The sequence below is a fragment of the Cinclus cinclus genome, chromosome 9 (genome assembly GCF_963662255.1).
Source record: "Cinclus cinclus chromosome 9, bCinCin1.1, whole genome shotgun sequence".
NCBI lineage: Eukaryota > Metazoa > Chordata > Aves > Passeriformes > Cinclidae > Cinclus > Cinclus cinclus.
In genome coordinates, this window is record NC_085054.1 from 13,795,839 (window position 1) to 13,817,500 (window position 21,662).

At 56.7% G+C, this 21,662-nt stretch overlaps 1 protein-coding gene and 1 non-coding gene across 2 annotated transcripts; both read right to left on the bottom strand.

Moving 5' to 3' along the window:
- Positions 1 to 3,188: 3,188 nt before the first annotated feature.
- Positions 3,189 to 19,728, bottom strand: WNT10A (Wnt family member 10A). The gene is made up of 4 exons (XM_062498323.1): positions 19,670 to 19,728; positions 16,711 to 16,973; positions 8,450 to 8,826; positions 3,189 to 3,656 (listed from the first exon to the last, which is right to left on the bottom strand). Exons 1-4 carry the CDS (start codon positions 19,726 to 19,728, stop codon positions 3,189 to 3,191), a joined length of 1,167 nt encoding a protein of 388 aa, XP_062354307.1.
- Positions 6,114 to 6,186, bottom strand: TRNAV-GAC (transfer RNA valine (anticodon GAC)). The gene has a single exon. It is a non-coding gene; the product is annotated as a tRNA-Val (tRNA).
- Positions 19,729 to 21,662: the final 1,934 nt, after the last annotated feature.

The window sequence follows — 21,662 nt, forward strand, 5'->3', positions numbered from 1 at the left end:
AGATGATGGGAAAATACAAAAAAAATCTGGTCCCCTCTACTGGAAACCACCTTCATCATCTGCCTGGGCTGTTCTACCCTGATGGTCATTCTTCTCTCATGGATGATGCACCTTGAACCTTCCCACTTCAGCCAGAACTGTGTGCAGAGCTCTGCAGGGTGCAGATGTCCCTCATGGGGCAGTAGGGGGCCATGCACCAGAGTGTGCAAGACTGGAGCAGTTCAGCAGGCTCAAACAGTCCCTCTGTGTGAGGAAACATGACTCTTTGGTGGGACAGGGACATATCCCATTGGTGGATCAAGGAGGGTGGTTCATGGAAAAGAAGTTTGGAAGCTCATGGAAGAGAAGTTTGGAATGCCCAGACCTCAGGAAGCCAAGCCCTCACTGGCAGCTGGCTCTGGAAACTCAGTAGTGGCTGTGGGGAAAGGAGGTGTCCTGCATGTGCTCTGCCCAGCAATGTGGTTGCTAGTACAGCTGCCCAGTGGCTGGTTTCTAGTTAGGGAAGCATGGGGACATTGTTTTTCGTAACCACAGGCACACTGGCACCTTGCCTGTGGCTCCCAGACACTCAGCCAGAGAAGCCACAGAGCAGATCTTGAAGACTGGTATTACATTGGGAGCCAGCTGGCCCCAATAGGAAAATCAGATGCTGCAAGCAGGATGTCTATGCTCTGGAGCTGCCTGCACCTAGACTGTGCTGCCTGCAGCCCAAAGCACCCCTCTAGTACAGCACTTGCACCCCAACCATGCCACCTGCACACTGACCAAGATCAAGGGATCTTACATCTTCCTCTGAATGTCCCAGGGTCACCAGCTCACACAGGGTCTCTACAGAACCAAAGAGCACTGGGAACTGTGCTGGCAGTCTCAGCCTAGGTGGGCTGGCAAGGTGAGAGCAAGCTGCAGATTGAGGATGCCCAGAGCCTGGTGCCTCGCTGGAGGATGTTATATGTCCTTGGGGGGAATGGCCCTGCCCTGCATCACTTCTCTGCATCATCAAACACACCTTATCCCCTCTCTGGTCCCATTATGGATCCCCTAGGATCCTGCCGTTGCAGAGCAGGTGGCCTGGGGTAAGCAAGCAGGGCGTGAAGGGGCCAGTGCAGTGTTGTGAGAGCTTCCGTGGTGAGTCAGTCATCACCCCAGGCAGCCCTGAGATCACAGGCATCTGCAAAGCAGCCCCTGGGTGGTGGCAAGTCACCTACCAAGTGCTGGAGCATGACAGATGTGCAGAGGTCCACTGCTCTGAGTACCATAACCTTAGGGACACAGGGTTTTGACCAGCCTGGGAGGGAGAGGAGCCTCTCATGGGAGAGGAACCTCATTGCCCTCTTGGGGCAATGGCCAAAGGGCAAGAGTCTTGGGGATTTGGGAAAAGGGCCTTGATAGTGGAGATGGATATTGGAGATGGAAAAGTATGCTCTCAGGAGGGAAAATGAACTGCTGGAGCATGCCTTGTGAGAGTAAACTTGCCCCATGGCAACAACATTGCTTTCATGTCTCACAAGGCAAGCCTGGGTGCCCCAAACCCTAAGATAAGATCCTGTTCCCCACAAGAACACCAGCCCAATATCTCTGCTGCTGGGAGCCACTGTGAAGACCACATGTCTTGCTGTCCCTTCTGCACTGACAGAGCCACATAGGTGCTGCAAGGTCACTGAAGCTCCTACACCTCCTTCCAGCACCTACAGCATCCTCTTCTCCTCACCTGGTTCCAGAAGCAAGGACCCCATCCACATAGTCCCTCCTGAAGGGGAAAAGCCAGCCCTCCCATCCAGGGGTGGTGAAGGGTAGAGCATCCATCCCAGCTGATCCAGCTCCAGCTGCGTGCGTGTTATGAAATGAGGACACGGGCCACTCCCTGCTGGACCCGGGGGCGCTTGCTTCCTTCCAGCCTGGTATTTTCCTCCTTGATTTCATTTTTTTTTTAAATCCACTTCTATTTTTTTTTGTGTAGCCCCAAGGGGTGCACAGCCGTGGGAGGAGTAGGGAAGTTATCAGCCAGGATACAGCAGCAGCATGATTCACTGCCTGGCTCCTGCAGGCTGCTGCAGCCAGATGGGTGCCCTCCCAACCACCACAACAAACTGCCATTTGTGGACCCCCATTGCCTGGCCCACCCACACTGCCTTCCCCTCTTCCTACTCTCCAACCCCACCATCCCTCCCCAGGAGTGTGAGAGACAGTGGGGCAGCTCCCAGCCCTGGTATGGTCATGGGGACAACAGCCAGGATTCCCATGGGATGGATGGGGTCTATCATGCATCCAACTGGGCAGAAGCTTCCCAGCAGCCACCTTGCAAGTATCTGGGATGCCTGTGACGCATCCCCACCTCCTACCAGTCTGCCAACAGCTCATAGGATGGTTATTATGGGATGGCAGCAGAGCACCAGGGAGAAAGTCTTACACAAGTAGGTCAGCAGCATCGAGAGTCCCCTTCCATCCTTCTGTCACCCTAGAGGAATGGAGAGCCCTTGACCACAGGAAGAGCAGGATACTGCATCCTGAAATACCCTATGCTGTCTCCAATCCACTTTTATTCACAATCAGAAAATAACTTACCATATAATAACACAGACACACACAGCACAGCCCCGGGCACCTGACCCTTCAGCCATGATGCAACAGCCCAAGCCAGCCCAGAGGTGAGAGGTGAGCCCCAGCCCGGGGAGCTGTGCCCCTTCTCCATCCCATGGGGTGCTCCAACCCCATCCTGCTCCGAGCACAACCTCGCATGTGGTTGGAGGAACTTGTGCACAGTGCTAGTGTGTGTCCCTCCCACTTCCCTCCCACCCTGGGCTCCCTATGCCCTGCTGTCCAGGACCCCATCCTGCTCCGTACCGCTGGGTGCCAGCGGGCAGTCCCCCACCCCCATGCCCACCCTCCATCCCCCCAAGTGGTGCTGGTGTAGGCGGTCTGTACAGCATGGCCGTGTGCTCCCCGGAGCCGGGAGCCTTGGTGCTCTCATGTGGGGCTGGGGGGCAGCGGGCAGCCCTGCCCTTCCCAGGTGACAACAAAGTGCTGATTTTGGAGGATGCTGAACATGTCCTCTCCTGCTCCCTCGGAGCAGAGGGAAGCGGGTATCGCTGCTCCACCTCCCCCCCAGCGCCAACCCCCGTCTCCCTCCCCTGCCGTACGCAGGCGTGCTTGTCCCTGGCACCCTGGGGTGGGCACCCATCCCTGCCTGGCTACTTGCAGACGCTGACCCACTCAGTGATGCGACACTCCTCACAGGCCACGAAGCAGCACCAGTGGAACTTGCAGTTGCAGCGCTCGCTGCGTGTCTGCCGCAGGATGTTGTGCCCGCGGCCGCAGCACAGGCTCTCACAGTTGTCCATGCCCGGGCTGGTCTTGTTGCACAGGCGCCCTTGAGTGCCCAAGGAGTCCAGGGCCGGTTCTCGCTCACAGAAGTCGGGTGACTTCTCAAAGTAAACCAGCTCGCTGATGCCAGCCCGGCGGCGATGCCGAGCGTGGCCCGGCTCCAGCTGCCCGGCATTCCGGTTATGGGGCCGGATGAGGGTGGCCCCATAGAAGCGGTCCTTGAGCAGGGACCCCACCAGGCGAAACTCAGGAGTCACCTGCCAGCATGTCTTCAGCTGGCAGCTCCCTGAGGTACCGTGGCATTTGCACTTTCTCCTCATGTTGTCCATCACCACCTGGGCGGGGAAGGAAGGACAGAGGAGTTAGCATGAAGGAGACGCCTTTTGGGGACTGGAGAAGCCACAATGGAGCTCTGTGTGGGTTGGCACTACGGGAACATCAAGGGCTGGCATGAGTAGCCATCAAAGCTCTGGAACTGCAAAGCCAGCAAGGCTGCACCCTGTTTCTGTGCCCAGTGCAACTCATGTCCCACACCCTGTCCCTTCCCATCCTGGCAATACCATCTGGCTTTTATGTTTCAGCAAGGGATTAACGCCTAAAAGAGAGGGTGAGCAATTTGAGAACAGGGAGGAGAAGGAGCCTGGATCTCACCTTCTGCTGTTGCTTGGCTCCAGCAGCATGAACCTGATCCTGGACCCCAGTTAAAAGCCAGCATGGCTGCATCTGTGCAGCCATACTGGGACCCGACCCCCCGCCCCCCCCCCCCAACAATGCAAGGGTCTCCCATGCACCTCGCCAGCCAGTAGCACTACAAGTGGGGCAGGTTTGGGAGGGCTTTCCTCTTCCTTTCCCCTCCCCAAGGCCTTCATCCCATAAAGCCCCAGTTCTGGGAGTCCTGGGAGCAGCTCTGCTTTTGGCTCTTGCCTGCTCTCCTTCAGGCAACCTGGCCACAGTGCCAGGGGCCTGAAGCACTACCTCCCACCACCACCCAAATTCCAAGCAGAGATCACATCCCTGACTTACAGTTTGTAGAGGCTGCCGTGTGGCCAGTGTTGTACATCCACCCCCTTCAAGGGCCAGGGTGCACGGGCTGGGCTCTGGCTGTAGTTTGGGCTAGCCCAAAAGCACAGCTCGTGCAGGGGCCAGAGGCCAGCATGGAGTTCCCTGGACTCCATAGGCAAGGCTGCAGACCCCCCAGGCTGCATGCTGGGATCCCCTACATCCCCCATCTTCTAAGGGATACTGTTATGGCCAAGCCAAGAGAAACAGCTCATGCCCATCAATCTCCAGGAGCACAACATGGCCACACATCCCCATACAGCCTGGAAAGACACAGTTTATAATGTCCTCTGCTCTGTCCCAACAGGGATTCCCTGATGAGTTGTGTGCCCCCATATCCATGCGCTCACACAGACTTCAGCGAGTTCCCTTCCCATGTGGACACCCAAACCCCACCAGGAGTTCAGCCGGGGCTTACAGACGATACCACAGGCTGATCCCCCTAACCAGAGTAGTGCTCCAGGCTTGTGGGGGGATTCCAGGAGACACCTGTCCTTGTGAAAGGTGCTGTCCTACAATGCCGGTCCTGCCCAGCTATCTGACTTCATGCCTGCCCTTCATGTCTCCTGTTCCTGCCCCCTCCCTCGAGGGGCACATGTGTGTTGCTTAGGTAGGGGTGGGCAGTTTTTATTCCTTGTTCTCTTGTTTTTGAGTAAATCTCCAAGTTGCTAAGCAGTTATGGTAATGAAGGCAGGTCAGGGAAACACGCCTGAAGCTTGGGGCACACGGTAGAGAGGTCTGGGCTGGGCTGGAGTTTGGCTTTCATCCTGCTTAGAGTCCTTCTCCTGCTGGGAAGAGCCTCCCCCTCACAGGTAATGAGTTACCTGGCCTCTCCACCATGTCCTGGGTGTGCCAGGACCAGCTGCTTGCCACTGTTCTTGTCACTATCCTTGGGAACACACCGGCACTGGAACCCCATCCTTTCCCACATTCCCTCCCTGCTGGCTTGGCTGGACCAGGAAAAATCTTCATACAGGGCTGTGGCTGGCAGGCTCACCATTGGGAAGGAGGGGACAGTGGCATGACAGTGGTGTGGGGTTCATTTGGGGTTACAGCTGGTTACAACAGCAGGGGCTGAAGAAGGTGTCAAGTGGGGCCATCTCCGTCACCCAAACCATCACTGCTGAACATCCTGAGCCTCAGCACCACAACACCCATCCATCTCTGACCAGCCATGGCCTGTTCTTTCCCTCCTGCACAGACAGCACAGAGGGGACAGGACCTTGACAGAGCTGGGAGATGCAAGAAGGGCCTATCTGAGTCTTGGCCCCATGCTTTTGTCATTGAATTTTCTCCATGCATCCATGCCCGTCGTTTCCCTGTCTCATAGACACCCAAGTTCGACACATGCCTGGACTCGCTGGTGCTTTCTTTTGCACATTCCCAGCTCCTCCCAGGCACGCTCATAAGAGCTTTATCGTAGGTCTTTGTTGTGAGGGTAATGGGTAGTTCCTGGCTTCCTTTCATCCTCTCTCACTCTCTGATCTGGTGAGTTAGGAGGACCTGCAAAGCCTCTTTCACACTTCTGCTTCTCTTTGCTGGAGAGCTTGCTGCCTCCCAGGGATGCAGAACAACAACCTCAGTCTTGAGTTGGACCAAGCAACGATTATCCCAGGGCTTCCTATTCCTCAGGACCAAGGTCACCACTGCCACTATCAGAGGATGCTGCACATCCCTTGCAGCTGCACATCCCTTGCCCAGCTCCATAGCTGGATGTAAAAAGGAAAAATCTGTGTTTCTGCCTGGTTTCGAACCAGGGACCTTCCGCGTGTCAGGCGAATGTGATAACCACTACACTACAGAAACCCACATCTGATGCCTCCTGGGTGCCACAATTCATGGAATTGTCACCTCCCTCCAGCACTATAGGGTCTGAGCCAGGAGACAGGCTTACCCACACACACAGCACCCTCAGGACAGGCAGGAACCACAGACAGGATGCTCAGAATCAGTGAGACGCTGGAGAGCTTTGGGTGCTGCAGCTCTTGATGCATGGAGAGGGATGGTGCATGGCAGGGCATGGCATGGCATGGCACAAGGCATGCACGTCCACATCACTGCTCTGATAAAGAGGTTCCTCCCTCAGGACTTGGAGGGGAGGGCCACAGTGCTGCTGCAATCAGCGCAGCCATTCATTTCCCTGGAAATCCCAGGAGACTGTTCCTTATTATAGCAGGAAAATTGCTCCTAGTAGTAAGTGGGGCTTGGGTGGGTGTGGGACCCACAGCATTGCTAAAAGACCAGGTGGGGAGTTGAAGAACCCATCCTCAGTGGGGTGGCCAGGACCAGCACTGGCAATAAGCATGACACTAACAGACACAGACCAGGCACCGCATCATCTCCTTGTTCCAATGCCTGGCACCCACAGACGTCACACATGGGCTCACACCATCATCTCAACAAGGTTCCTGAGCTGGGCAGCCTGTCCAGGTATTGCTTCCCCACCTGCACAGGTACCATTCCCTCCTTTATTCCTTTAGTCTTACTTCTGCCTCTTCTTCTAGCTCCTAGGCTTCTTTCATCAGTCCAGATCTTGTGTCTGAAGCCACCAAGAGCTGACATTGCCAGTCCCGTGCCTGCCCACCCTCAGGGACGAGAAACCTCAGGCATTTTCAGTGTTACTGGATCCCACAGGAAATGTTTCGTGACATCTTGCCAGAGCAAATATTCCTCTCTCACCTTCCCTTCCTTCTGCAGGCTGTGAGGTTTCCCTTGGGAAATAGGGAACACAGACCACAAGTTTCTGAGCACTGCCAAGAGTCCCAGAGATCCGGGGCATGGAGAGATGTAGGGGAATCAGGATGAGCCCTGCAGCCAAAACTGGAATGGGGGTCTTGCCCAGATTGGGCCAGAGCAGCCTGCAGAGGATTTAGCTGCCTAACACTGAGTGAGCTTTCACCACACATAAGCAAACGAAACCAAACAAATCAAAAGCTTTAGTATTCTCCAGGCATATACAGCTTGGCCAAACTGGGATGGCTTCTCCAGGGTGGTAAAGCTCAGCTCCAGCATCAGGACATGCTACACATCAAGGTCCTGCTCTACAGCATCCTCGCCTCACAACTGTCTTCAAACATGCTCAAACCAAGAGGCACGTCCAAATGTCTGAGACATCCCAAGAAGCATTCCCTGTGGAATTCTGACCTTTAATTATTTATTCCTGAAGCCACTACATATCCCTTGGCACTGCCCTGGCAGCATGTAGCTAGGGTCTTGGGGACATGTGTCCTGTTGGATTCAATGGATGTGATCTCTCAGGCACCTGCTGTGAGCAAAAGCAGGCAGGGAAATACAGCCATCCTCCCAGCCCCTCCTGCCTGCATGCTTCTTGTCTCCAGTGTCAGGCTGCTTTTAAACCCCATCTTCCAGCCAGAGTGAACTACTAATTAGTACCTTTAACGAGATCTGACATCATAAGAATGGAGGGGAGGCTGTCCTGCTTGCCTGGACAAGCTCCAGCACACTGCTAGAGATGGGGGACAAGGCCGTGGACTGTCACCTCTGCTCCCAAGGGCATGCTGTGTTTCCCAAATGGTATAGGAGCCAAATGCCTAACTCAATCTCATTCACATCTGCCTCCTCAGGGCACTGGCTCCCTTTCTGGAGGCAGAGACATGACTGGGTGCTGCAGAATCTGTGCTGTGTCCCCATGATGCCAGTGACTTTCTCCTCCCTGTCTTTAGCTTCTCCCACTGCAGCTGCCCAACAGCCAGATCCTGAGAGGCACGAGCCAGAACCATTGCTGTGCCACCCCAGTAGCACCACAGCAGCACAGAGAGGTGACAGTGGCCTGGGACAGCATCCCTTGGTAAGGCCACAGCAGCAATGCTCAGGGGTATTGTTCCTAGCAGGTGTTTGACTGGCATATCCATACAGCCCTGTCCTGCTAAGGGCATCACCACCTTTGTTCTGGGCATGACTGGGGAGAGGGGATGCCTTGGGTGCAATCCCAGACTCACAAATGGTTCCACAGCAGCTAGCATGAGTCCCTCACAGCCTTTCCACGTGTGTCCTGGGGACCCTGTTCCCACCATCATCTCCCCACAACTGTTCCCGGTGCCCCACTCACCTGCCGGCCCACGCGGTTGTTGTGCAGCCGCATACGGGAGTGGATATCCCTGTAGGTTTCCCGGGAATCGAGGAAATCCTTGGAAAACTTCTCTCCATAGTCCACATCAGGGCTGCACCCTCCCCATTCCCAGGAGTCCTGGAGACCAGGGGTCTCTGCTGGCATGTGCTCCATGTGCACCCCGTGCACCATGCCTTTGCCACGGTTCATGGCTTCCAGCTGGAGACGATGCAGCTTGCGCCGGAAAGCCTCCTCATCGCCACGGCGCTTCTGGTCACAGCCACAGGCCTGCAGCTTCCCAAGAGCACAGGCGTTGGACACGGCGTGCACCACACCAGCAGCTGCTATAGCATAGGCAAAGGCGCTTTCCCGAAAGCCTGCAAGGAAGGAGAAAATGGGGATCAGGCTGGGGCATGGCCCCCATGGAGGGTTGGATGAGTTCATCATCACACTGGGGTGTAGGGATTTGGAGGTTCAGCTGTGTCTGGCTTTTTCCTGATGTACCAGCTCCCGTATAGGCCGTGAGTGAATCCCCACAGTCTGCTCTTCAGAGCCATCTCCACCAGGACACCCTGCTGCCCTGAGGGTCAGCCCTGCCTTAGCTGGGACTGCAGCTTCCACCACCACCCTGCTCTCACATCACTCCAGGAGATGCCACCATGGCACTGCTCAGGCATCAGCATCATGGCTCTGATGGGAAAGGCAAACCCTTCTCCTCTCTCCCCTCAGTGTTTCCTACTGTACTAAATATAACACTGGCCAAGAGATATTTCTGCTGAAGAATGGGCCACTTTTGCTTACTCACAGGGTTCAGGTTATGCAGTAAAAAGGGGAGGCTGCACTGCCTGTCCAGACCCACTCATCTGCCTATATCCTTTCCCACCCTGAACCCTGCCAGGTCCCACAAGAAGCTCTAAATGCTGGAAAAAAATTAGCATCCCTAGTCAGTTAGAGCATGCCGTGACCACACCGTGCACTGCCAGAGCCGGCAGATGGTTGTCGTTAAACACTAGGGAGTGAGGACATCCACAAGTGTCATTATCTGGGGCCAGGGCAGATGGGGCCAGGGACAAGTCTCACAGAAGGGGTTCCATGGGGCTCCATGTGGCTGTGAGCAGGGGATGCCTGAGAATCTCTTGGCCAAAGCCAGGTGAGGACACTCTCCTCCCTGGGAGCTTCTATTTTATTTGAAATGCAAAGTAGTATCTTTGCTTGTGGTTCCCAGGTCAGGCAGGCAGCCTGCAGTGCCCTTTGCTTTGGTGCACAGTGACTGGCCCCAGCATGAGGCGAGGAGCGAGGGAGCGCCAGATTTTGTGCTGTGGCGTCACATGTGAATAAATAAATAGATGGAGTTTCCAGCCTCTCTCCCTCTGTTGGACATGAGCAGTTTGATTGGCCCTGGCTTTGACACAGCTGAACAGACTACAGGTTTTGGGGTGTTTTCTTTACCAGTTCCATGCCATCAAACAGGGGTCTTGGGTGAGCACCCCAAAGCTCTGCCAGCTCCCTGCCTGTGCCACAGAGTCAGGAGAGATGAGAGTGCAGCCGCTGCTGTCGCCCTTCCTTGGCAGTGCTCCCCATCACGCATGTCTCCTCCACGGTTCGCTGCCGCCCGCTGAGCAAACGCTACGATCTTATTAAAGGAAAATGAAATGCAGCCCGGAAACCCGCATTTAAAGTCGTGCTGCTCTTTTGTGTGTTAATTTGACACTGGTGCATTTAAAAAATTAACAAGGCGCTGCTTAAAAGCCAGCAGGAGCCTCTCCCAGCTTCCCCTTGGTGTGGGACAAGCTTGCTCTCAGCTGCCTCTTTCCATGCACAAGTTGAACAACATTTTTCAGCGGGCAGGTAATGGGGCTGCTGGTGCATACACTGCGCCGTGCAGCCTCCCCAGGGAGAGTGCTGGCAGGCAGTGCCTGCAACACACCCACAGTACTGCTGGAGCATGAAGGCCCACATCTGAGGAACTTCAGTCCTCAGGTGAGCAATGGAGGATGGAGAACCAGCACAGAAAGGCCTCTCTATGTCAATTCTCTGATCCCACCATCTGGGCCAGCTTTAGCCCTTCATATGCCAAACCTGGGCACAGCCCAATCCGTCATTCCCACCCTGCTGGGCATCCTCAGCTCCAAGCACGGCCAGTGGCTGGGGACAGGAACAGCAAACTCTTCACCCAGCACAAAACCCTCCTCTCGGCCTTGCCTCTTTCTCACTCATTTCTCCAGCCTAAAAAATAATTTCTGGTGTGGCATCTCCTTAAAATCCCTTCTGGAGCCCAGACACAAGCTCTACCCCACCCAGTCTGTCTAGCAAGCCTGGGTCCTTACAGGTAAAGAGGTCAGGTTGATTGGGCACCCTCCATGGCTGGGAAACCCGTGGGTTAAAGCCCCAGTCCTCCTTCTTCCCCCAGTGCTCTCAAAGTACATGTGAGCTGATGGATGGGTATGGGTCCTTGTCCCTGGAGCTGGCATTCCCCAGGCTGTGGGCAGGGGAAAGACTGGCCCCCAGGTCATGACATCACAGCATTCAGGAAGTCTTGTTCCCATCTCATCATGGTCCTTTCCCTGCTCAGTGTCTCCCTGCCTGGCCCCACCATTTTCCCCTGCCTTGCCCTCTTCTTCCCTCATCTGCTCTCACAGGGAGCTCTGAGCAAAGGGGAGGAGAGGGTCAGGGCAGCACTGAGATCACAGCAGCCATGCCAGTACAGTTCTGCTAGGAGATCCAGTTTACATTCCTTGCTCTACCCCAGCCACACCAGAGACAGAGAATTGAAGCAAAACAATGGGCAACGTGGCTGCAACAATCACCTGTCTCATGGGCTCAGCAAGGTTGGAAGCTTCCAGGAGCTGCAGCTGAGAGTGGCATGTGGTTACCAGCCCTGAGCCCTTTGGAGGGAGGCTCTCCAGCTACCCCAACCACCTAAGACCTCAGCAGTTATTTTTGAGTCACCATACCCCTCCAGAGACACAGAAGAGGTGTAGCTGTAAGATGTACAGGAAGTATTGCATCCTGCAGGGAAGAGGGAATGGAGGACACAATCCTGACACCACTACTGGTATCCAGCCTGTCGTGTACTCAAAAGCCATGCTAGGCAAGGAGGACAGGCCTGAAATCTCTTCCCCAGGTCAAATCCCAAAGTAGCTTTCGTAGGAAGGGAAGTTTTCCCTGTTAAGATGTGCCTACAAGATGGGGGGTCATTCAGCAACACCCCAAGTCCCAGAAGTACTGGCTCCACCATGGATGCTGCAGTTCCTCCATCTTTCAAGGAGATGTGTGATGATGGCTACCGGGCTCTACAGCCTGTAAACCAGGGAGAGCTGGAGTCATGGCCTTCCTCCCACAGCCCACCTTCACATCCAGGCAGCAACTCTCTCCCAGCACCCATCACTGCAATGCCTGGGTGGCACTGAGGGAGCCAGCTGGACAGCCTCATGTAGGCTCACCCTAGGGTACCCCAGGGATGCTCAGCTGCCCCTTTCATGGCAATACCCCCCAGAAGTGGGATGTAGCTGCCAGAAGCTGTGGGCACATTGCCCCAGCCCTGATATAAGGCAGAGGAGAATTTCTCCCACCACCTCTTGCGAGGCCTGCCGAGACGGCCAGTCCCAACACGCTGCCTCTCCCCCAGCCCCGCTCCCTCCCCTCCACTTCCCTCCCCTCTCCTCCCCTCCCCTCTTCCTAATTAAACTGCAGGTGAACCTGCCAGGGTCTGGCCCAGCACCAGGCACTAAATGCCTCCCTGCAGATCCCAACTTGCCTCCCTGCACCTTCTTGAGCGTGCCAGGGACAGCCCACAGCCTTCACTCCTTGTCCGCCCACGGCACTGTGAGAGAGCAGCCATTGCTGCCATGCAGGCTGCAGGGAGCTGAGCTTAGCCCCACATTGCCAGGAATCTGCCTGGCCCCAGGGTCTCACTTGCACCATCAGTAGGGAGAAGGTCCAGGGAATGGGGGAACCCACAGGGATGAAGCCAAGCATCCACAACACCCGCATGTGCTTTGGGGCCAGGTGGGCAAAGCCTTTGGTTTGCCTGGGGGAACACAAAACCCTGCCAGCAGCCCAGCTGCAGGTGCGCCAGGCCAGGCGCTGCGGTCTGTGGGCACCGGAGCTTGGCTGGGCCTCTGCAGAGATGGGTGCCGGGGTCCTGAGCTTGGCAGCATCTCCCTGGATAGCTGTAACAGCACCTGCCTCCCTCAGCACACAGCAAAGCTTCCCCAAGCTCCGTTTCACAGCTGGCTGGGCCCCAGCACCTGGTGTTTCCATTCTTGCAGGGAGCTCCCCACTCCCAGATGGAAGAAATCAAGATCTGGCCATGGCCATGCAGACCCCTTGTCACCAATGAGCCCTTCTAAGGTAGCCACAGGGCATGGAAGCATCACCCATTTCTCCAAAGGCTGCAGGAACCAAGAGATACTGCACTCCAGAGTCATGTCCCCTCCAACCATGAGCCTTTGAAGGCCTGCAAGGATATCCATCCCCTCCATTGGGTGTCCTAATTTTTTCAGAGCTCCATGTAGACGGGGTTGGGATGAGCAAAAGGGAATAGTTAGTCCCATAGCACACATCAAACAGTCCCTGCCCAGCAGCCAGACAGTCCCAGCCCTGATGGCATTGTACCCACCCATGGGTGCACACATACTGGACAAGGACCAAGACTCAGTGACCCACCACCATCTGAAGCTTGGCTTATGTCAGAGAACGAGGCATGGGTCAGCACAGCCAAGCCACACAGTGCCTGACAGCCCACAGATGCTGTGGTGAGACAATATACCAGGACAACAGGCCTTCTTCTCCAGAGGTGGACACAGTCGTGCTGCTCACCCTTGGAGCAGGAGCAGGGGACCTATTTCCACTGCTGGTGTACATGCAGCCACCTGCCTCCACCTCACTGCTCCATCCCTCTACATCTCCTGAGGCCAAGAGAGGATGTCTCTGTCAGCCAGGCGAGCACATGGAGAGACATGGAGGCACAGTAGAGAAGGATGGGACCAGGGCCACCACTGGAGAGTCCTGGCAGAAGTGACAATGCCAGAGAATGGGCAGGAAGGTGGTGAGTACATAGGCAGCCAGCTGGGGAGCCAGGGAAGACTGGAGAAGGATTTGCAATAGCACTGTTGAGCCTGGCTTAACATGGAGGGCACATGGGCCACGAAGGATGGGGGGTGCAGATGGCACTGGAGACTCAACAAAGGACAAAAGGGACCAGTGCCATGAAAAGAGGGTACAAAGGACATCTCATACTCCAAGGATGCAGCAAGAAAAGACCAGACTTGAAAAACCCACAGACCATGGTGGTATCTCAAAAGAACCCAGTGGCTCTGTGCAACAGAGATGGTAAACTCCTGGGCTCCCCCCCCTTGCCCTCCACTAACCTGCTGTTGGGCCTTGTAGCCACTGTATTCTATGCCCCAGGATGGCAGCATCTCTCAGGGTCTGTGCTCTGTCCAGTATGCTGTCAGCATCCCTGTCTCCAGCTATGTTGCTCTGAAGCCACCCCAGACTCCCAGCCCTGTCCAATTTGAAGCCTCTCCTTCCTGTCTCCCCAGAGCTTGCACTTAAACTTCTGGGATCAGTTCAGCAGGATGAGGAGACGAGCACCCATTCGCCATTATCCTCTTCTCTGTCCCTAGGAGATGAGGTCCCTGGCTCCACTGAGTGCCTGGACACTGGGCAGAGTGTGGGACAGGCACCATGGAACAGCTTGGAACAGCATTGCATCCTGTCTGGCTCATGCCCATACTGGAGAAGATGTGAGAGATGCAGGAGGACAGGACAGAGTTGGGGAGCGGAGCCAAGCGGGGAGAGGGGAGGGAGAAGCCAGCTACAAATAATTTAAAGTGAGATTCACGCACGGCTGAACTGATGGCAGAAGAAGTGGGAAAAGGAATGAAAGATTAAAGGGGTCTGTCACTTCAGGTTACAAACAATGATCCTACAAGCACGTTGCATTCCCAGGCACAGCAAGGATGGGGCAGGGCGCAGAGCAGAGACCTGGTCCCTGGAGGTCAGATGCATTAAAGTCTGCAGCATGGAGCCTGCACCCCTCACTTCTACCCCTTGCCTCTCCTCCAGCACTGAGATGCATCCCCTCTCTGAAGGCTGTGCATGTAACAGATGGAAGGCAAAGCTCAGAGCTCCAGCACTGTTATTGAGGGACATGAGTGGGTTCGAAGTGGGCCAGGGCTCCAGCTTCAAGGCTTGATGCATGCCAGAATGGCTCCAAGCAACTACATGAGATAGCTTGGGTGCTGGGGGCTCATCCTGCAACTTCTGCTGCCAAAACAGGAGTGCAATGAGATGCCTGCCTGCTCTGATGCTCCAGCCCTACGTTCATCCTGCCTTGCTGCTGGCTGTTGTGTCTCCATTCCAAAGAATGGGATCCCACCAAAGCTGAGAGCCTGGGCTAAGCCATATCCAATAGCTCAAGACGGGGGCAGAAGTCCAGGATCTGTGGGAGTCCCCACATCCATCAGTCACAGCCCTAACAGCAGGAAGGGCTGCAGGAGCATCTGAGACAGAAGTGAGGTGCAAGTCACAGGGGCCACCAGCAGACAAGGTGGGCTGAGGGAGGGATGCAAGTCAGTGCTCTCTGCTGCTGGTGCTTCTCACCCAGTCTGGTGGGACCCGGAGCAAGGAAGCTTGTCTGGGTGTGTGAGCAACTTGAGCCAGCAAGTCGGTGTCTCCTGCCGCCTGAGGAGACTAGAAGTGAACTGCATTCCTCAGAGGACCTGGAAATACCTCGATGCTTATCAGGGCTGACAGTCCCCACCCTTCCTGTGCCAGGCCCTAACCTGGGCACTGCCCACAGAGGGAAAAGACACTGCCCTTCTCCAGGCACCAAGGTCCTGAGAGGGACCAGGGCTGCTCCATGGCAGGACCACAGCCCTGATACCACACATGCTCTGAGGTAGCATTCCACCCAGTGAAGCTGTCCAGGCTGCCTTGGACATGAGGGATCTTCAGACACCAAAACACTTCTGTGATCCCCTCTCCAGCTTTCTCTCCAGTTGCTACAGCTGTCTGTGGGTTCCTGCCACCACATCCCCTCAATGACATGTAAGCCTCAAGTTGCCAACCTCTCCTCTTTGAGACTCTCCTCATAGTCCCAGGGAAAGAAGATGTAGGATGTGAAAGGATGTTTGAAGAAGAGTGGATGGTTGCAACTCTCTGCTGGGCATCAGGCTGAGAGACTCACAAAGCAGGCATGTGAGCAGTTTGTTAATTAAATAGTTTTCACCTTTCTTGGGAGCTGGAGGAGTTGTATGTGTGCTGGGCACCTGGCCTGTCCTCAACACCCTGACTGCCAGCCATTGGCACCATACTGTCCTTCCTGACCATAGTCTGCAGCAATAGGCACAGGCTTCAAGAAAGGGTACTCAGGTGAAAACATACATTTGAGTCCTCTAGAAGATCCCATCAGGTCACAACCCTAATCTGCACCATGCAGGCCAGCCCCTCTGCACCCCCAGAGTCTGCTTCTGAGGGAGAGAGTATCAATCAGGAAGGTTCTGATACAGGCAGAGCCAGACATGACTGTGAGGGAGATGAGATCCTGACACCAAGATCCTTGGCAGAATGTGGAGAACTAGGAGAGTTCTCTCAACAATGCAGCTGGGGGCTCTGTGGGCAGGTGAGCTCCCAGGACAGCCTGTATCCCTGTCCCCTCTACCATCATGCTTTAGGGTTCCACAAAACAGACAGCCTTTAGCTCTCTGCACTGGAAAGCCAACACAAGGGCAGAACATCAAGGTGACAGGCTCAGAGATATGTCCTACTAGTTAGGGGCATTTCAGCTCATCACAACACACTAAAACACCATCTCCAGAACAGGGCTGAGCCAAGATGCTCGACTGTATCCATCAAACCAAATCCCACAACATGGCATCCACCTTCAGACCCACCAACTATGCTGCACACCCGTGGCACTGCTCCAAACAGCCTACACCACACAGGGAGAAGATGCCAGAAAACAGGAGGGCCTGGAAAGAGCCTTAGGAGCAGCTGGAGTTGGTCAGGGAGGGGCAGCTCAGGACAAGGGTCAGTGCAGGTACAAAGGTGCAGGGAGCAGCTTTGCCATAGTGCAGTGTTCCCTCGTCTAGCAGACTATAACATTCCTCTGCCTTCATCCATGGGGGTGCTGAAGAGGTCACCTCATCCCCTGGGTCAGGGAAGAGCTGTACAGAGGCCCAGGAGGAATCCATGAGGGCTCCACAGAGCAGGTGCTGGATAGTAGGACAGGAGGGGAACCATCCAACCCTTACCTCTGCTGAAGATGATGCTCTCATATGGAATCTTGTTCTTGGTCTCAAGGCTGGAGCAATTCCAGCGCTGGTCCCGGAACTGGTGCTGGCACTCATGGATGGCAATCTGGATGCCCTGGATGGCCGAGGCAGTGACGTCAGGGTGGCGCACACACACCTCCAGCTGCCGCCGTGTCAGCCCCGGCAGGGTCAGGCACACCGTGTTGGCATTCAACACTGGCTCTGATGGCAGCTTCAGGCCCAGGATCTCATTGGAGCAAGAGCTGGAAGGGAAAAGGACACCCTTGAGCTCAGAGCAAGCAATGTGTCAATCACTTGGTTCTCCATTTGGGGAAGGGGAAAAGTCTGCAAGGGACACACATGGGGAAGGGAGATGCTCCACACTGTGCCCATTGCCTATAGAGAAAGCTAGAAAAACCCTGTGCTCAATGGCAGCTTATCCAGGCAGAGAAAAACAGCAGTACTGGGGCTGCAGTCCCCTCCAACAACATAAGTACAGTATAGACACCCTGGCAGCCTTTGCCCAACAGCAGTAAAACCTGACCATCCTGCCTCTGGAGCCCAGCATCTCTCAGGACTGCACTCCCTCCGTGTGCTCCCCCAGGGATCTCCCACACTGGCCATGCACTGCAGACTCTCAGCACACATTGCCCCAGCTCCCCTTCCACAGAAAGCGTGGGTTTCCCCCTGGGAGAATTGAGACACCCTGGAGCAGGAGGCCCATTCCAGGCCTGGCTCCATCCCTATTGTTGGCTGATCCCCTCCCTGCATCTCCTGTATCCCCCCAACACTGCTGGTCCTTCAAAGGGAGATAAAGGAAGTGATCAGCCTTCCTTTTCAGCTCAGCTGTGAAAATATGGAGCCAAGCACTGTGCCAACTATCCTCAAGCTCCCAGCAACAATCCCAAGTCCACAGTCACATCCTAGCCCTACTGAACCAGATGCCTGTGGCCACAGAAGCACAGAGAGCATCAAATGGATGGGGGCAAGGAGAGGCACATGGTCCACAGCAGGGATTCAGGTACTTACACAAATAGAGAAGCAACCTGGGGAAATTGGGAAGTAGACGGAGTGTTTAGAGATGGGATATGGGATGTGGAATGTGGGGAGACAAAGCATGTCCAGAAAGAGATGCGTGGAGCTAATATAGAGGTACACACGACAGAAAATTCTAGAGAAGGAGACAGGAGGAAGTGTTTGCCCAACTCCAGGGAACGGCTTGAAGGACTCTGGGATAAACAGTGTCAAGCAAGCAGCAGACAGTGGGACACCCAGCAGCATCTAGGATGGTCCACTAGGAGCTCAGCACCACCCCACTGCTTGTTCAGGAGAACTTGGTCCCTGCTAGGAGCTCTGTTCCCTGGGACAGGCAAAAGCTGGGTCCCTGGGAGAAGCAAGGAGCTCAAAGCGTTTTAAACTTTGATTACAAGAAACAAGACTTGGAGGAGGATGCTGGAGGAAGGACTACAGCTGCCAGGTCTCGGGGAGAAGGGTTACCCCGCCCGCTCTGTTCTCTCAAACCCTGCAAGCCTGGTACATGGACAGAAGCAGCTGTCAGTGGATGAGTTCCCCAGCTCAGCACTCAGCTCTGAGCTCTCTCCAGCTCTGGAGGGAGGGTTCAGCCCCAGCGTCTCTGTTGAATTACAGCTTGCTCAGGGGAGAGGGAGAACTGTCAGGATCAGGCTGCTGCTTTCTCCAGGTTCCCAAGGGTGTTTATACCCATCCCACCACTTTCATGGGTAGTATATGAATATGCCCCAGTGCAAATCCACAGTGACTCCAATAGGGACAGTCGAGGTGGAGTGGAGAAGAGAGACAAAGGGAGTGCAGCCCTCCAAAACCCCTGCACAGTAGGGCGAATCTTCCCGGCTTCCTGCACTCATTCCCACTGCCAAGCAAGCCCTGGCTGACAAAAGATGCAGAGCAAGACGCAGCTACCACCATCCCCAAGCCCCGGAGCTCCTGCCCCGAGCACTGCAACGACTTCGTTCCTTGATGTGTCCTGAGCCTGACACGGTGTCTGCCATCTTTTCCCAGGCATCCCGGGATGGGGGCGATGTTACGGTTTTTTTCCCGAAGGGAAACTGAGGCAGGGGCTCCGGAGAGTAGAGGGAAGGTCCTTCTGCCTTTTGCTCCACCCAGGGCTCAGGAGTGCCAGGGACCGGTAAGAAGCTGTCACTGTCACACTTCTTAGGAGGATACAGCGCTCCCCCCAGCTCTCTTCCCTCTTTAAATCTGGATTTAAACTTGATTTCACGGTGACGGGCCCCCAGGTCACAGGCTGCAGCGGCTGCTGCTTTAATTAATACAAGTCCCAACGTTAACAAATTATATTTAAAGGGGCTGGAGGGAGGGGGAAGGGCGGGGGACCCCCCCCCCCCCCCCACTCATACCAGCACCAGGATTAACCCCTAGCTGCCTGCAGCACACAAGTTTGGGAGCGGGCAGAGGGAAGGCGAAGACGGACACGGATGGTGAATTTGGGTGCTCGCTTTCTGGAAAGCAGGTGGCCCCCTCTTACCCCTCTAGCATTTAGGACAGGCGGAGCCAGGGAGGGGACGCAGGGCGATCCAGTAGGCACCGACCCCCACGACAGTGACATCCCAGCCGGCATTCCCCCGTCCTCCGCGGGCGAGAGGGGAAACTGAGGCAGTCGGGGCGTGCGCTGGAGAGTCTCCGGCCGGGGAGGAAGGGGGACAGCCTCCTGCAGCGGGAGAAGCTGCTCATCCCACCAGCGTTCCGTCGGGACGAGGGAAGGCGGAGAGGGCAGCAGCCCTGACAGCCCCTTGAACGGGGGGCCGCAACCGTGCGGAGCCGGGCTGGGGCGGCGGGACCCCCCCGGAGCCCCCCGGGCAGACCGCCCCCGGTGCGGGGATGGGCGCGGCGGCTTCCCGGCGCCCTCCCCGTGGGGCCGGGGCTCTCAGCGGCGGGGCTAGGGATGGAGGGGTGCAGCTCCTACCTGGGTACCCAGAGGCTGAGCAGCAGCGAGCAGAGTCCGTGGGCCAGGGCCGGGCGCATCTTCGCTGGGGCAGCGGCTGTGCGGGCTGCGGGCGGGCGGGCGCCTTTGGGGCAGGGGCGGCGGGGCTCGGCGCTGCTCTCTGCCCGCTTTGTTTGTTGTGGGTTGTTTGCTTGTTTGTGTTTTCCCCTCTCCTCCCTCTCACTGGCTCCCTGCGCGCCGGGGCTCGGCTCGCCGGGGCGGCTCTGCCATCCTCCCGGGATGCCCCCCCCGCCTCCCGCCGCCCCGGCGCCCTCCGAGCCCGGCGAGGGCTGCGCGTCCCCCGCCCTGCCCGCCGCCGCCCCGCAGTGCACAGCCCCCCGGCTCAGCCCCCCATGGCGGGACCTGCCGGGGGGCCGGGGGGGCCCTCGGCCCGCGGGGTGCGCTCCCCCGCCGCTCCCCAGGGCGCCCCGGGGCTCCGGGGCCGCGGCGGGCGTGGGCAGGGCTCGCCGGGCGAGCGGCTCCGCGGCTCCCCCGGGGCCCGCAGGCACATGGGGAGCCGCGGCCCCCCCGCCGCCCTCCGCCGCCGGTGTCGCCGGGCCTCCGGCGGAGCGAGCACGGTCGCGGCCGGAGCGCCCCGGGAGCGCGGGGCGCGCAGCGGCGGCGGCGGCGGCTGTGCCTGGGATCGCGCTGCGCCGAGCATTACTCAGCGCCCGGAGCCCGAGTCCCGACACGTCCAGACAGGAGCCCGCGGGGGAAGGACGGGGCAGAGGGTGGCAGCGGGGCGGGGAGCCGGCGTGTCGCACGCAGCCTGCCGGGGAGGGAGCGGGCGGGGGGGGGGGCGAGCGGGCAGGGGTGGCAGGAGAGTGGGCACGGGGCTGGGGGAGAAGGCGGCGTGGGGTGGGCACAGCGTGGGTGAGTGGGCACGGTGTGTAGGGTAAGCGTGCAGAGCGCGGAGAAGTGTGTGGTGGGAATGCTCAGCGCGGAGGAGTGTGCGCGGGGTGCAGGGTAAGTGTTCGTGGTGCGGGGCGAGCATGTGCGGCGTGGATCTGGAGCGCGGGGAGAGCTAGAGTGTACGTGGCCCGTGGGCATGTGTGTACGGTGCGGAGGGCTGCGCGTGGGGTGCGAGGTGAGTGTGGGTGGTGTGGGACCATATTCGTGAGGACCTGGGGGACTGCACGCTTCTGGGAGGAATGTGCTCAAGGCATGGGGAAAAGGTGCTTTGGGCGTGGGGTTTAGTGGTGTGCACAAGGAAACGGAGTGTGCACAGAGTATGGGTAAATGTGCATGGCGTAGGATAACCATACACCAGGTGTGGAGTGAATGTGCTCAGCATGAGAATGCACCGAGTGTGGGTGAGGGCACAGGGTGTGGGGTGATTGTGCATGGCTTGGTTGAGTGCATGTGAGACAAGGGTGAGTGTGCGCAGCATGCATGAGTAGGGGTGACCCTTGTACCCAGGCACGGTGAGAAAGCAGTGCACAGATGAGTGTGCATGGCAGGGACGAGGGTGCATGGGGTGTGATGTGTGTGTGGTGTGGGGTAAGTGCATAGGGCATGGGAGATGTGAGCAGGCGCTAGGTATGGCATAAGGGTGCATGGCATGGAGTGAGTGTGCATAGTAGAGTGAGTGTGCATGGAGTACAGAGAAAATGTGAGCACGTGTGAAGTGTTGAGAGTATGACTGTTCTCAGTCCCGATGCATGTGTGCACTTGGGTGTGGGCCGTATAGGTTATAAAACAAGTGTGTGCAATGTGGTCAAGTGTGGACAGTGTGGATTGAATGTGATTGAGGTATAGGGTGAATAGGCAGCCTATGGGAGCATGGGTGTTAAAGGGGATGGATAAGAGTGCATGGTGTGGGGTGTGTGGGGCATGAGTGTATCAGCAGACAGAAAATACATGGGGCATGGAGTGAGTGAACATGGAGAGAGGGCTGTGCATAGCATGGAGGAGTGGGGGCGAGTATTCCTGTGGTGTGAGGTGTGCAGGGGTTGCTGGAGGTTCATTATCAAGG

Excerpts from the sequence above, each read along its gene's own strand:
- WNT10A (XM_062498323.1), bottom strand. The coding sequence starts at position 19,728 with ATGCGCCCGGCCCTGGCCCACGGACTCTGCTCGCTGCTGCTCAGCCTC. Across the intron at positions 16,974-19,669 it reads CTCAGCCTCTGGGTACCCAG|CTCTTGCTCCAATGAGATCC; the intron begins GTAGGAGCTGCA and ends TTTCCCTTCCAG. Across the intron at positions 8,827-16,710 it reads GAGCATCATCTTCAGCAGAG|GCTTTCGGGAAAGCGCCTTT; the intron begins GTAAGGGTTGGA and ends CCTTCCTTGCAG.